General features: G+C 43.5%; 1 protein-coding gene across 3 annotated transcripts in view; it reads left to right on the top strand.

The window, feature by feature from the left end:
* The window catches only part of LOC120946772 (SEC23 interacting protein), a 69,725-nt gene that overhangs the window by 32,701 nt on the left and 22,725 nt on the right, over positions 1–14,299 (top strand). For all 3 annotated transcript variants that reach the window (XM_040361462.1, XM_040361461.1, XM_040361463.1), the window contains exons 12-16: positions 3,905–4,000; positions 6,814–6,984; positions 12,595–12,750; positions 13,902–14,004; positions 14,089–14,268. In XM_040361462.1, the coding sequence (XP_040217396.1) occupies positions 3,905–4,000; positions 6,814–6,984; positions 12,595–12,750; positions 13,902–14,004; positions 14,089–14,268 (706 nt within the window). The remainder of the gene's footprint in view (positions 1–3,904; positions 4,001–6,813; positions 6,985–12,594; positions 12,751–13,901; positions 14,005–14,088; positions 14,269–14,299) is intronic.

Raw genomic sequence — 14,299 nt, 5'->3', positions numbered from 1 at the left:
TTTTTTTTTTTTTTTTAACAGGGCGAACCCCCGCTTTAAAGAAACATTTTTTTTTTTTTGTCATTTGAAAAAATGACTTTTTTTATTTTTTTTTTTTTTTTTGCATTTAAGTCTAATTATGAGATCTGAGGTCTTTTTGACCCCAGATCTCATATTTAAGAGGACCTGTCATGCTTTTTTCTATTACAAGGGATGTTTACATTCCTTGTAATAGGAATAAAAGTGATCAATTTTTTTTTTTTTTTTTTTTACAGTGTAAAAAATTATAAAACTAAATAAAAATAAATAAGAAAACCAAAAAAAAATGTTTTAAAGCGCCCCGTCCCGGCGAGCTCGCGCGCAGAAGCAAACGCATACGCGAGTAGCGCCCGCATATGAAAACGGTATTCAAACCACACAAGTGAGGTATCGCCGCGATCGTTAGAGTGAGAGCAATTAATTATAATTTTTAAGCGTGACATGTTGGGTATCATTTTACTCGGCGTAACATTATCTTTCACGATATATAAAAAAATTGGGCAAAATGTATTGTCTTATTTTTTAATTCAAAAAAGTGATTTTTATCCAAAAAAAGTGCGCTTGTAAGACCCCTGCGCAAATACGGTGTGACAAAAAGTATTGCAATGACTGCCATTTTATTCCCTAGGATGTCTGCTAAAAAAAAATATATAATGTTTGGGGGTTCTGATTAATTTTCTAGCAAAAAAATTGTGATTTTCACATGAAGGAGAGAAGTGCCAGAATTAACCCGGTGGGCAAGTGGTTAAAAAAAAAAAAAAAAAAAATGTTTTAATTTTATTTTACTTCATTTTTTAATTTTAACACTTTATTTTACATATTTTTTTTTTTTTGATCACTTTTATTTCCTATTACAAGGAATGTAAACATCCCTTGTAAGAAGAATCAGTGTGACAGGTCCTCTTTATGGAGAGATGTGGAGTCAATAAGACCTCACATCTCTCCTCCAGGCTTACAAGCATTAGATCGGTGAAAAAAATTCACTGATCTCATGTCGACAGCCGCGATTGCGGCTTTGTTTACTTTTGTGTACCGGGCGTGACGTCATAACGTCGCGCCCGGACCTCCGACGGTCATAGAGATGACTGGTGACCATATGGTCACCAGTCATCTCTATGCTTTCCCAACGAGCGCCGGCCGATTCGCTCTCCGGGCCCCCGATGGCACGGGAGAGCCCGGAGAAGCACCGGATGGCGGCGGGAGGGGGGGATGTCCCCTCCCGCCGCCTATAAGAACGATCAAGCGGCGGAACCGCCGATATGATCTTTCTTATGCTGCACAGAATCGCCGGCTGAAGACGGTGATATCTGAATGATGCCTGTAATTGCACCCATCATTCAGATATCACTGCACAAAGCCGAGGACGTCCATGGATGTCCTTGGATCTCAAGTGGTTAAACCCCCATTCACACTGGGTAGGTTTGCAGGCGCTATAATGCTAAAAATGGCGCCTGCAAAGCGACCTGAAACAGCCGCTGCTGTCTCTCAGTGCTCATCATAGAGTTCCCTGAGCAATAGGCTCCGCCCTGATTTTTGCGTTGCCTCATCAGGTGCGCATGCCAGGGGCTAAGCTCTTTGTCTCTGGCAGGGCGCAGTGCAGGAAGATGGGCACGCTGTGCCTGCCAGACCCCACACACTGGCCACAGCAGGGGATCTGATAGCCTGGCGCCTTGCACACTGTGTGCTAGGTGTTGGCTGCACATATGTTGTGTGGGGCAGAGGGGGTAGCTGGTTGCTGTAAATTGCATATAAATGCCTATATTGGTTTTATTATTGATATGTCCATGCATTTGGATGCATCCAGGTGCTTTGTTTACCTGTGTTTAGAAAAAATTTGGAAATCTGCATTTCCAGGGGAATATTGGATCCTTTGACAGTAAATGCTTGTAAACTCGAGTACATGAAACCCGCGGTAAATCAATTTGGAAGACATTTTGGGGTTTATTTATTAAAGGAAAATAGACTGTGCACTTTGGAAAGTGCAGTTGCTCCAAAGCTTAGTTAACAAGTAGAAGCTCTGCTGACTTCTACCATCCAATCATGTGCAAGCAAAAATGCATTTTTTTTTCCTTGCACATGCTTGGATGCCCTTTGCAAAGTGAAGCTTCACCTCACTTACCAAGCTCTGGGGCAACTTCTCTTGCAGAGTGCAACTTCACTTTGCAAAGTACACAGTCTATTTGCCTTTAGTATATCAACCCCATAGTTTATTACATCCTCTAATAATTTGGCCCTCTGATCCCTCCTGTATTGAATTATATTGTGACTGTACTGTCTTCCCTGATGTAAAGCGCTGCGCAAACTATTGGCGCTATATAAATCCTGTATAATAATAATAATTTCCCCTACATTGAAATAAACCAAACATGGGAGGCCGATGTGAATGTAGTATAAAGACCACCTTGGTAAGAATTATTGCTAGGTAGCTCAGGGCCATCCCTTTCCCAACTTTATGTATGCTGAGCACTTCTGGTGTCTACCCTGTCATGTTTTGATTGGTGGTCACGTTGGTGCATTGTGAATATGTTCTAAATTTTTAATTCTAAATATCAGTGGCTGGTTTGCCAAGTTTTATATGAATGTTCCTCTTTTTCGGACAATAAAATGTTGTTTTAATACAGATTCAGTGTACAGGATGTACTGCAGGCACTTCATAATGGTGGTGCAATTATGCCCCTCCCCCCCCATTTTCATTGGGGGTGCAGCGGTACTACAGACAGATTGTATTAGAAGCAGGCATATATTAACCACTTGGGATCCGCGCTATGGACGAAAGACGTCCACAGCGCGGCTCTCAAGTGCCGAGTGGACGTCTTTAGACGTCCTATTGTTGTCATTCCCTGTGTGCGCCGCTGGGGGCGCGCAGCGGGGAAACAACGTGCCTGGCACATCGCTCGGGAGCCGATGCGAGTGCCTGGCGGCTGTGATGTCCGCCAGACACCCGCGTAACACAGCAGGACGTGGAGCTCTGTGTGTAAACACAGAGCTTCACGTGCTGTCAGGGAGAGAGGAGACCGATCTGTGTCCCTTTACATAGGGACACAGCATCGGTCACCTCCCCCAGTCAGTCCCCTCCCCCCACACAGTAAGAACACAGCCAGGGAATACATTTAACCCCTTCCTCACCCCCTAGTCTTAACCCCTTCACTGCCAGTCACATTTATACAGTAATTAGTGCATTTTTATAGCACTGATCGCAGTATAAATGTGAATGGTCCCAAAATTGTGTCAAAAGTGTCCGATACGTCTGCCGCAATATCGCAGCCCTGACAAAAAAATCGCAAATCGCCGCCATTACTAGTAAAAAAAAAAATATATATATATCATACATCTATCCCCTATTTCGTAGGTGCTATAACTTTTGCGCAAACCAATCAATATACGCTTATTGCGATTTTTTTTACAAAAATATGTAGAAGAATACGTATCAGCCTAAACTGAGGGAAATTTTTTTTAAAAAAAATTGGGATATTATTATAACAAAAAGTAAAAAATATTGTGTTTTTTTTTTTTTTTTTTTCAAAATGTTCTGTTTTTTTATGTTTATAGCGCAAAAAATAAAAATTGCAGAGGTGATCAAATGCCACCAAAAGAAAGCTCTATTTGTGGGAAAAAAATGATAAAAATATAATTTGGGTACAGTGTAGTATGACCGCGCAATTGTCATTCAAAATGCGTCAGCGCTGAAAGCTGAAAATTGGTCTGGGCACAAAGGGGGTTTAAGTGCCCAGTAATGAAGTGGTTAAGGCTTGCTGTACTTCATGATGTGAATACCAGCCTTCTCTATTCATTCACACTGCACATTGGGTTAAACTGTGGCCTGGAAACAGGCTTCTCTCTGTCCTTAATGCTGTGTATCATTTATTTTTTGCCCTCTTCTTTTCAGCTCATGTGTACGGTTGATGATTTGAAAGAAATGGGCATTCCCCTGGGACCCAGAAAGAAGATTGCCAAATATATGGAAGAGATGGCTGCCAGTAAGGTAATAGATGCTCAGTCCTCTGACGCCACTTCTACTGTGCAGCTAGAGAGAGACCAGGCTGTCTGTAATGTATACTCCTCTGTATGTGGAGGGGGCATTGAAGTGTTACTAAACCCAGGAGCCTGCATTCACTATATCGGGTCTCCCACAGTACACAGAACATAGACATGCAATTGTCTATTGTTTAAATATAAACGGCTAAATCACTTTTTTCATCAGCAATATATAGCCATCTTGTGCTTTACTACATATACAGACTGATTTTGCTGTTGTGGGTTTAGTAACAATTTAAAGAGGAAGTAAACCCTGATGGGTTCTATTTTTATTTATTTTTTTGTTGCTGCAAAGTGAAAGCATTGCATACTAGCCCATTATGTGCCACTTGCCTGCAAACAAAGCCCTCAATGTCCCTGCTGGTGGCCGCGTCCATTTTCACCCCTGTTTCTTCCGGGGGTGTGGACTGCAGCACTCTGGCCGGAGTCTTGTGACATCACGCTGCTGAAGAAAGGGCACGGTCGTGCTTTTTCTTCACTGCGCATGTGCCGATGATGTCGGCGCAATCGCATATGGCAAATATCTCCTAAACCAGGGATATGCAATTAGCGGACCTCCAGCTGTTGCAGAACTACAAGTCCCATGAGGCATAGCAAGACTGACAGCCACAAGCATGACACCCAGAGGCAGAGGCATGATGGAACTTGTAGTTTTGCAACAGCTGGAGGTCCGCTAATTGCATATCCCTGTCCTAAACGGTTCAGGTTTAGGAGATCTTTCCAGTACCTACAGAGAAAATTGAGTACTGTCTGTGATGCTTTTTTTATTATTTGCACTAACATACAGTTTTTCAGAACAAGCTTTCAGGGGATTGTCCCCTTCTTCAAGGTTCAAGCAGTACTGATTCACAATTTTTTATTTTTTTTGGCAAAATTTGTTTTGTTTAACTACTTGCCGACCAGCCGTGGCAGGACGGCTCCCCTGCGCGAGAGCACGTAGCTCTACGTCACCTCACGAAGCGGGCACTAGGGGGCGCGCATGCCGCTCGTTCCTGATCCCAACGCTCATTCCCGGCGGGTGCGATCACCACCGGGCACCTGCGATCGCTCGTTACAGAGCGAGGACCGGGAGCTGTGTGTGTAAACAGTCCTGGCAGGGGGAAAAATGCCTGATCGTCTGTTCATACAATGTATGAACAGCGATCAGTCATTTCCCCTAGTGAGGCAACCCCCCCCCCTACAGTTAGAACACACCCAGGGAACATACTTAACCCCTTCCCTGCCAGTGGCATTTTTATAGTAATCCAATGCATTTTTATAGCACTGATCGCTATAAAAATGCCAATGGTCCCAAAAATGTGTCAAAAGTGTCCGAAGTGTCCACCATAATGTTGCAGTACCGAAAACAAATCGCTGATCGCCGCCATTACTAGTAAAAAATATATATTAATAAAAATGACATAAAAATACCCCCTATTTTGTAAACGCTATAACTTTTGCGCAAACCAATCAATAAACGTTTATTGCGATTTTTATTTTTCGTAAAAAAAAAATAACAAAATGAAGAAGAATACATATCGGCCTAAACTGAGGAAAAAAGTAGTTTTTTTTAATATATATTTTTGGGGATATTTTAGCAAAAAGTAAAAAATATTCCTATTTTTTTTCAAAATTGATGCTCTATTTTTGTTTATAGCGCAAAAACTAAAAACCGCAGAGGTGATCAAATACCACCAAAAGAAAGCTCTATTTGTGGGGGAAAAAAGGACGCCAATTTTGTTTGAGCCACGCTGCACGACCGCGCAATTGTCAGTTAAAGCGACGCAGTGCCGAATCGCAAAAAGTGCTCTGGTCTTTGACCAGCAATATGGTCCGGGGGTTAAGTGGTTAACGTTCTACTAAAAAAATTGTGAATCGGTACTGCTTGGACCTTGAAGGGGACATACCACAAAAGCTTGTCCTGGAAAATTGTATCACGGACAGTACTCCATTTTCTCTGTTACAATTGCACTAATACGGCACAATCACGTCCAGTACCTACATGTAAGCCTTTAATATAGGGCTTACCTGTAGGTAAAAGTGGTATGTAATGCCCCGTACACACCATCACTTTATGTGATGAAAAAAAACGACATTTTCTGTGAAGTAAAAAATGACGTTTTTGAAACTTCAATTTTCAAAGACGAAGTTGCCTACACACCATCGTTTTTCTCACAATGTTCTAGCAAAGCGAGGTTACGTTCTCACCACTTTTTCCATTGAAGCTCGCTTCATAAGTAGCTTCTGGGCATGCGCGGGTGAAAAAACGTCGTTTTAAACGACGTTTTTTACTACACACGGTCAATTTCTGTGAAGTAAAAGTTGACGTTTTGAAAAACGACACATAAAATTGAAGCATGCTTCAAATTTTTTTTGGTCGTTTTTTAGAAGACATAAAACAACGTTTTCCCCCACACACGGTCAATTAAAGTGACGTTTTTAAAAACGTCATTTTTTTTCATGACATAAAGTGATGGTGTGTATGCGGCATAAGGGTTTACAACCACTTTAAGCCTATATCCACACTGCTGTGATGTGATTTTGACGCAGTTTATGTAATGTGACTTTGGTTGAATTTTGGATGTGGTTTGCATTTCCTGTCAGGCCAAATCTCGCTGTAAATTGCACGAAAGTAGTACAGGAACCTTTTCCAAAATTTCACTGAATTGCATTGATGTGAATGGGCAGCGTTGAAAATAATGCGCGATTTCTGTGCTACTCAAGTCGTATTTGTAATGGTCCTAGTGTGAACCAGGCCTAACATCTCGCCCTTTCTTTCAGGTCGAGAGGAAAGCCGCAGCAGAGAAGAAAACCTTTCAGGCCCAACCAGAAAAAGGTGATGGCTTCCCTACCAACAGCAATCTAGAGCCAGCAAAAAGAAAACTGCCAGTGGGAGCTTCAGTGTCCTCCATCCACGTCAATTATGAACACTTTGAGACTGGAACTGGACAGGTAAATATTGTCTTCCTCCCCTTTTCTTATGTTTCTTCTTTCACACTCATGGAGGTGTTACTCTGCTCCTTTGTGTCTTGCACTTTGCAGTCAAATTGTAAAATCTTCTTTTAAAATGGTTGTAAAGGTAGTTTTTTTATCTTTTTAATACATTTTATGCATTAACCACTTCATTACTGGGCACTTAAACCCCCTTCGTGCCTAGACCAATTTTCAGCTTTCAGCGCTGACGCATTTTGAATGACAATTGCGCGGTCATACAACACTGTACCCAAATTATATTTTTATCATTTTTTTCCCCACAAATAGAGCTTTCTTTTGGTGGTATTTGATCACCTCTGCGATTTTTATTTTTTGCGCTATAAACAGAAAAATTTTGAAAAAAAACCACAATATTTTTTACTTTTTGTTATAATAATAATATCCCTTTTTTTTTTTTTTTTTTCTTCGGTTTAGGCTGATACGTATTCTTCTACATATTTTTGTTTAAAAAAATCGCAATAAGCGTTTATTGATTGGTTTGTGCAAAAGTTATAGCGTTTACAAAATAGGGGATAGATTTATGATTTATTTTTTATTTTAAACTTTTTACTAGTAATGGCGGCGATCTGCATTTTTTTTTTTTTTTTTTGTCATATCGGACACTTTTGACACAATTTTGGGACCATTCACATTTATACAGCGATCAGTGCTATAAAAATGCACTAATTACTGTATAAATGTGACTGGTAGGGAAGGGGTTAACACTAGGGGGTGAGGAAGGGGTTAAATGTATTCCCTGTGTGTATTCTAACTGTGTGGGGGGAGGGGACTGACTGGGGGAGGTGACCGATGCTATGTCCCTATGTACAAGGGACACAGATCGGTCTCCTCTCCTCTGACAGCACGTGGAGCTCTGTGTTTACACACACAGAGCTCCACGTCCCTGCTGTGTTCCCGCCGATCGCGTGTACCCGGCGGACATCGCGGCCGCCAGGTACACGCATCGGCTTCACAGCGATGCGACGGCACAGTGTTTACCCGCTGCGCGCCCCCCAGCGGCGCGCGCGGGTAATGTAAACAATAGGACGTCCATAGACGTCCTACCGGCACTTCAGGTCCGCCCTGCAGACGTCTTTTGACGATAGCGCGGATCTGTAGTGGTTAAGAAGAAGGAAAAAAAAAAAACGTGTGGAGCAGCCCTCTTATTTATTTTTATTTTATTTATTACTATTTATTTGGGAAGCGTGCATATACCACCGGTCGGTGGTGCCAAAGCGCTTTGTGACAAAATAGCCCGGATGTTCTGGCGTGGGGAGCATAATTAAAAGAGAAGGGAGAAGAAAAAAACCTAATACTTAACTGAGACCCATTTTTGATCCAGCAATGTTGCACGAGAGACTTGGCTGTCCAGGACTATTCCCTCCTCGTTGGCTGAGACAGCAGCAGGCGCTATTGGCTCCCGCAGCTGTCAATCAAGGTCAGTGAGCCAATGAGAGAGAGAGGGGGTGGGGCAGAGCTGTGGCTCCATGTCTGAATGAACACAGAGCAGCAGCTAGGCTCGGTTCCCCCATAGCAAGCTGCTTACTGTGTGGAAACTCTTCAGGAGGGAGGTGCCAGGAGCATAGAAGTGGGACCCGAGAAGAGGAGGATCTGGGCTGCTCTGTGCGAATCCACTACACAGAGGAGGCAAGTACAGTAAAGTAACTTGGTTTGAGAGCGTTTTGCAAGACGAGCAAAAATGTTTTAATACATTTTGAATTGATATACAAGCGATGTCTTGATATAAGAGTAGCGTCATGTCACAACTGAGTATAAAAGAGAGGCGCCTCTAAGGCTGCATTCACATCTATGCGACAGCGGCGTACGGCGTACGCGGCGTATTTTGCCGCGAGTGTGTATCTTTTTTTTTTTTTTTTTTTTTTAAGAATCTTCCCATTGCTGTCAATGGGCGAACGCCAATGTCGCCTGAAAAAAAGGGTCCGGGACTTTTTTTCAGGCGACAGGCGTTCAGCGTCTATGAGATGTGAACCATCTCCATAGACAGCAATGGGAATTCTCCCCTCTAGCGGCAGAAGCGTCCGGCGTCGGGCGTTTTGTCGCATAGATGTGAATGGAGCCTAAGTGTAGCAATGTGGTTACATTTAATAATGGTACAACATTTAGAAACTCACATGGTTGATGAATAAAATGGGTATGCAGGCATCCGGGGTATAGATGTCCACATAGACCGTCCTCCACACCGCCATTGATGTTGTCCCTTCAATTCTGACAGTGGTGAGAGTCGGAGGTGACAAAGACTGTCTATGTGGACAGCTTTACCCCGGGTGCCTCCATACTTTGATGTGCATCCTTTAATCATCAACCATGTGAGTTGCTAAATGTGGTACCTTCATTAAATGTAACCATATTGCTACACTTGGAGGCGCCTCTCAGCTCCTGATGGATTTTGCTTCTAATCCCCTTGTGGAAGCTTCCATTTGTGGATGGACATTTTATGGTTACAGAAGCGATCACATTGATATAATCTTTTTATATGGACTATAAACGGAAGGATTTATGAATAAATGGTTGTGGAACGAATCATTTGAGTTTCCATTATTTCTTATGGGAAAATTAGCTTTGATATAAGAGTGCTTTGGATTGCAAGCATGCTTCCGGAACGAATTTAGCTCGCAATCCAAGGTTTTACTACATGTTTTTTGTTATTTAAAAAAAAAAAAACACAAATAAAAACTTTAATATCACTTTAATCAAAACAATATAGTGCAAAAGCCTACTTTACTGGATGTAAAAATGTAGACTTCACGCTTCAGTCATTGGTCAATGTAAAGGAAATGTCACAATATATGAGTGACAGTTGCATAGCCACCTATATACAGATCGGTGTAGATAGGCATACCTAGAGCATTTGGCACCCGGGGTGGATCCTATATCTGGCACCCCCACACCCCAACTTTAAAATGTAAAAACACAGCCAAAAAAATGTGTAATGTTTTTTTCAAGAATATTATTGTGCAAATTTCACAGCCCGTATGACAGTGCCCCTTGCAGTCTGCTCCAACCCTGTGTCTCTCTAATCACAGTGCCCCCTTTTACTCTCTGCCTTCCCTGCACAGTCCTACTATTGGCATAAACAGATAGCTAATACTATTAGCAATGTGTTTAACCACTTAAGACCCGGCCCAAAATGCAGGTAAAAGACCAGGCCCTTTTTGCGATTCGGCACTGCGTCGCTTTAACTGACAATTGCGCGCTCGTGCGACGTGGCTCCCAAACAAAATTGACGTCCTTTTTTTCCCACAAATAGAGCTTTCTTTTGGTGGTATTTGATCACCTCTGCGGTTTTTATTTTTTGAGCTATAAACAAAAATAGAGCGACAATTTTGAAAAAAATGCAATATTTTTTACTTTTTGCTATAATAAATATCCCCCAAAAATATATAATTTTTTTTTTCCCTCAGTTTAGGCCGATACGTATTCTTCTACCTATTTTTGGTAAAGAAAAATCGCAATAAGCGTTTATCGGTTGGTTTGCACAAAATTTATAGCGTTTACAAAATAGGGGATAGTTTTATTGCATTTTTATAAAAAAAAATTTTTTTTTTTTTTTTTTTCGTGACTGCGACATTATGGCAGGCACTTCGGACAATTTTGACACATTTTTGGGACCATTGTCCTTTTCACAGCAAAAAAATGCATTTAAAATGCATTGTTTATTATTTATTCTGAAAATGACAATTGCAGTTTGAGAGTTAACCACAGGGGGCGCTGTTGGGGTTATGTGTTCCCTGTTGTGTGTTTACAACTGTAGGGGGGTGTGGCTGTAGGTGTGACGTCATCGATTGTGTCCCCCTATAAAAGGAATCACACAATCGATGCACAGTGAAGAACGGGGAAGCTGTGTTTACACATGGCTCTCCCCGTTCTTCAGCTCCGGGGACCGATCGCGGGACTCCAGCGGTGATCGGGTCCACGAGTCACGCGGTCCCGGTCACAGAGCTTCGGACCGGGTCGCGGGAGCGCGCCCGCGACCCACGGCTGGGTACTAGTACAGGACGTACCTGTATGTGGATGTGCCCAGCCGTGCCATTCTGCCGACGTATATGTGCAGGAGGCGGTCCTTAAGTGGTTAAGTAAGAGATTGCAGACATACTACAGGAGATGGTTTAGAGGCTGAATAGACGGTCGGAGATTACCACTCCAGGCTGTCTGTCAACATAGATCACTCTAATCTTACGCTGCATTATTGGGTTTCAACAAACGGGGAAGAGAACACATGTTGTTCAATTCTGATTTAGAAGGTTTTTTTTTTGTGTAAATATACACGTGTTATTTTCCTGCCCCCAACCCAGTCAGTGTCACAGATTTTAAGGCCAGTGTGACAGAGCTCAGGGCAAAGCTGCTGAACACTCTGATGTACCGTGTTTCCCCGAAAGTAAGCCCTAGCGTGATTATCAGGGCGGGATGCAATATAAGCCCTACCCCCAAAGTAAGCCCTAGTCAAAGTTCATTAAAAATAAAAAAAATTCAAACCTATACGTTGCTGCAGTGTTTCCGTTTATTACTGTGTTAAAAAATATGGTACCGTTATGTTTAAAGCCACTGCTGATCTGTCCTCTTCTCGCCTCGTCTGCATCCCGTCCCTCTTTACTGTAAGCAGCGGGCCGGCTCTTCTCGTTCCTCCTCTCCTCCCCCCTGACATCTTCAGCCCATCCCTTCTTACTGCACGGAGCGAGCCGATGACAGGTGACCTCGGCTCTTCTCTCTCCTTCTCTCCTCCCGCCTGACGTCTTCAGCCCGTCCCTCCTCAGCGCGCGGAGCACGCTGACGTCAGCGGGATCTCTTCTCTCTCACTCTCTCCTCCCGGATGACGAAAGAAGAGCAGGTGAATACCGGTACACCAGGGAGCTGTATATCCTACGGTAAAAGGTATTTATTTAAATACCTTTTATTTAAAAGGTATTTTCTATGGTACTGCACCTTATACAGTGCCAAGATGTCTTTATCAAAATACCGTAATTACTCCTGACCTGACAGTTGGGGGGGGGGGGGGGTGACAGGGGGACACAGAATCTTTGTAAAATTTGTACATTCCGTAAATAAGTAAGCCTATTTTTTTTTTCGTGGACAAAATTAATATAAGACCCGGTCTTACTTTCGGGGAAACACGGTATCAATCATGGATTTTGCAGTACAGGCTCCAGTGTGTAGGAAGGTCAGTTAGCCCAATGGTAGAGCAGCCTTCGCTGTGACGTCACTGTGTACCCCGCCCCCTGTCCAAGCCCATGTTTAGCCTGCCCAACTCATGAAGCCTGCCGGAGCCCAGCCTGCAAATCCAAAGTTGCCGTCCGGACATGTTTTTTTATTTATTTTTTATGGGCAGATGCTGCTCCACCTTTAGATACCAGACTGAGTGCCCGGTGTGCCCAATGGCCAGTCCGGGCCTGCCTGACACGCCCCCCCAATCCCATGTGCGGGGCACCCGGGTCGGACCGCAAATCCCCCCCCCCCCTCCCCCGTCCTTCCTATCTGATTTATATACAGGCTTTTTTGGGGTGTCTCTGATTTTGGGTGCTGGCTTTCGAGTTATGCTGATCTATGCAGTAAGTGGATCTGTTCTCCTTTCAGGTATCGGTGGGGTATAATCTGCTGGATTTTGAGCTGGTGAATTTCTTTGCTCTTGGCTCTCCTATCGGGATGTTTTTGACTGTCCGGGGACTGGATAAGATTGATGAAAACTACAGACTACCTACCTGCAAGGGCTTCTTCAATATTTATCACCCGGTAAGTTCATCTTGGAGACAGCAGGGGGCACAAAGTCAGTATGTAATTTTAGAAGCTGAAGAATATTTTGATATTTTTAATTTGTGGAAGACAATCTCTGCACTGCAGCACAATGGCCAAAATAATGTAAACCATTGCAGTAGTGTTTTTTTTCAGGTGGCCCCATGTTCTGGGACATCTAACACATTGAAGTTGATTGATCATGCATACAAGGCAGTAGTAGGATATTCTATGTGGTAATAATTAGGGTTGTCCCGATACTAGTATCGGTATCGGGACAGATTCCGAGTATTTGCGGGAGTACTCGTACTCCCGCAAATACCCCCGACACCGAAATAGAATACTTCGCCCCCCCAGCCGCCGCATCCCGCCGCTACGCCACATCCCTGCTTGGTTAATACGGGCGGGGAACATTACAGCTTTCATTAGAATAGCTGTAGTGTTTCCCGCCGCGTATAGACACTCCCCCTTGCTCGGGTGAACTGTCCAATCCGAGCAAGGGGGAGTGTCTATACGCAGCGCGGCGCGAAAGACTACAGCTATTCAAATGAAAGCTGTGATGTTCCCCGCACGCTGTTTAACCAGGCGGCGGCATCGGCATCTAGGTATGGGGGACATGGCTGGTTGTATGGGGGACATGGCTGGTTGTATGGGGGACATGGCTGGTTGTATGGGGGACATGGCTGGTTGTATGGGGGACATGGCTGCATGTATGGGGGACATGGCTGCATGTATGGGGGACATGGCTGCATGTATGGGGGACATGGCTGCATGTATGGGGGACATGGCTGCATGTATGGGGGACATGGCTGCATGTATGGGGGACATGGCTGCATATATGGGGGACATGGCATATATGGGGGACATGGCGGCATATATGGGGGGCAATGGCTGCATATGTGGGGGGACACATTTAAAAAAAAGTATCGGTATTCGATATCGGCGAGTACTTGAAAAAAAGTATCGGTACTTGTACTCGTTCCTAAAAAAGTGGTATCGGGACAACCCTAGTAATAATGCAGGTGTAAATGTTGCTGCTGTTGATCTGTTTGCTGTTTGTATGTTACTGGGTATCTCTCTCTGCACGGAGGAGATACTGTATGTATACATTTGTTGGTACCAATTTTATATGATGCATATTTCTCTGTCAGTTGGACCCAGTTGCCTACCGGTTGGAACCAATGATTCTATCCGATCTGGATCTGAAACCTGTTCTTATTCCACATCACAAGGGGCGGAAGAGGCTTCATCTTGGTGAGTATTTTAAGTCTGTGTTCAGTTCTTATTGGTCATCGGAGAGATGCAACGTTCCGTCTGACCTGTGTATTTGTCTTTTAGAGTTGAAGGAAAGTCTGACCCGTATGGGGTCCGATCTGAAACAAGGATTCATCAGCTCCTTGCGCACGGCCTGGCAGACGCTGAATGAATTTGCCCGATTTCACACGTCTTCTACTCTGCAGGAAGAACTAGAGAAAGTTGCTGATCAAATTAAGGAAGAAGAGGAGAAGCAGGTGGAAGGTGACTTATGCAGAACTTTGAGCATTGTTAA

The sequence above is a fragment of the Rana temporaria genome, chromosome 8, assembly GCF_905171775.1.
Source record: "Rana temporaria chromosome 8, aRanTem1.1, whole genome shotgun sequence".
Classification (NCBI taxonomy): domain Eukaryota; kingdom Metazoa; phylum Chordata; class Amphibia; order Anura; family Ranidae; genus Rana; species Rana temporaria.
This window is presented reverse-complemented; position numbering and strand designations above follow the sequence as displayed.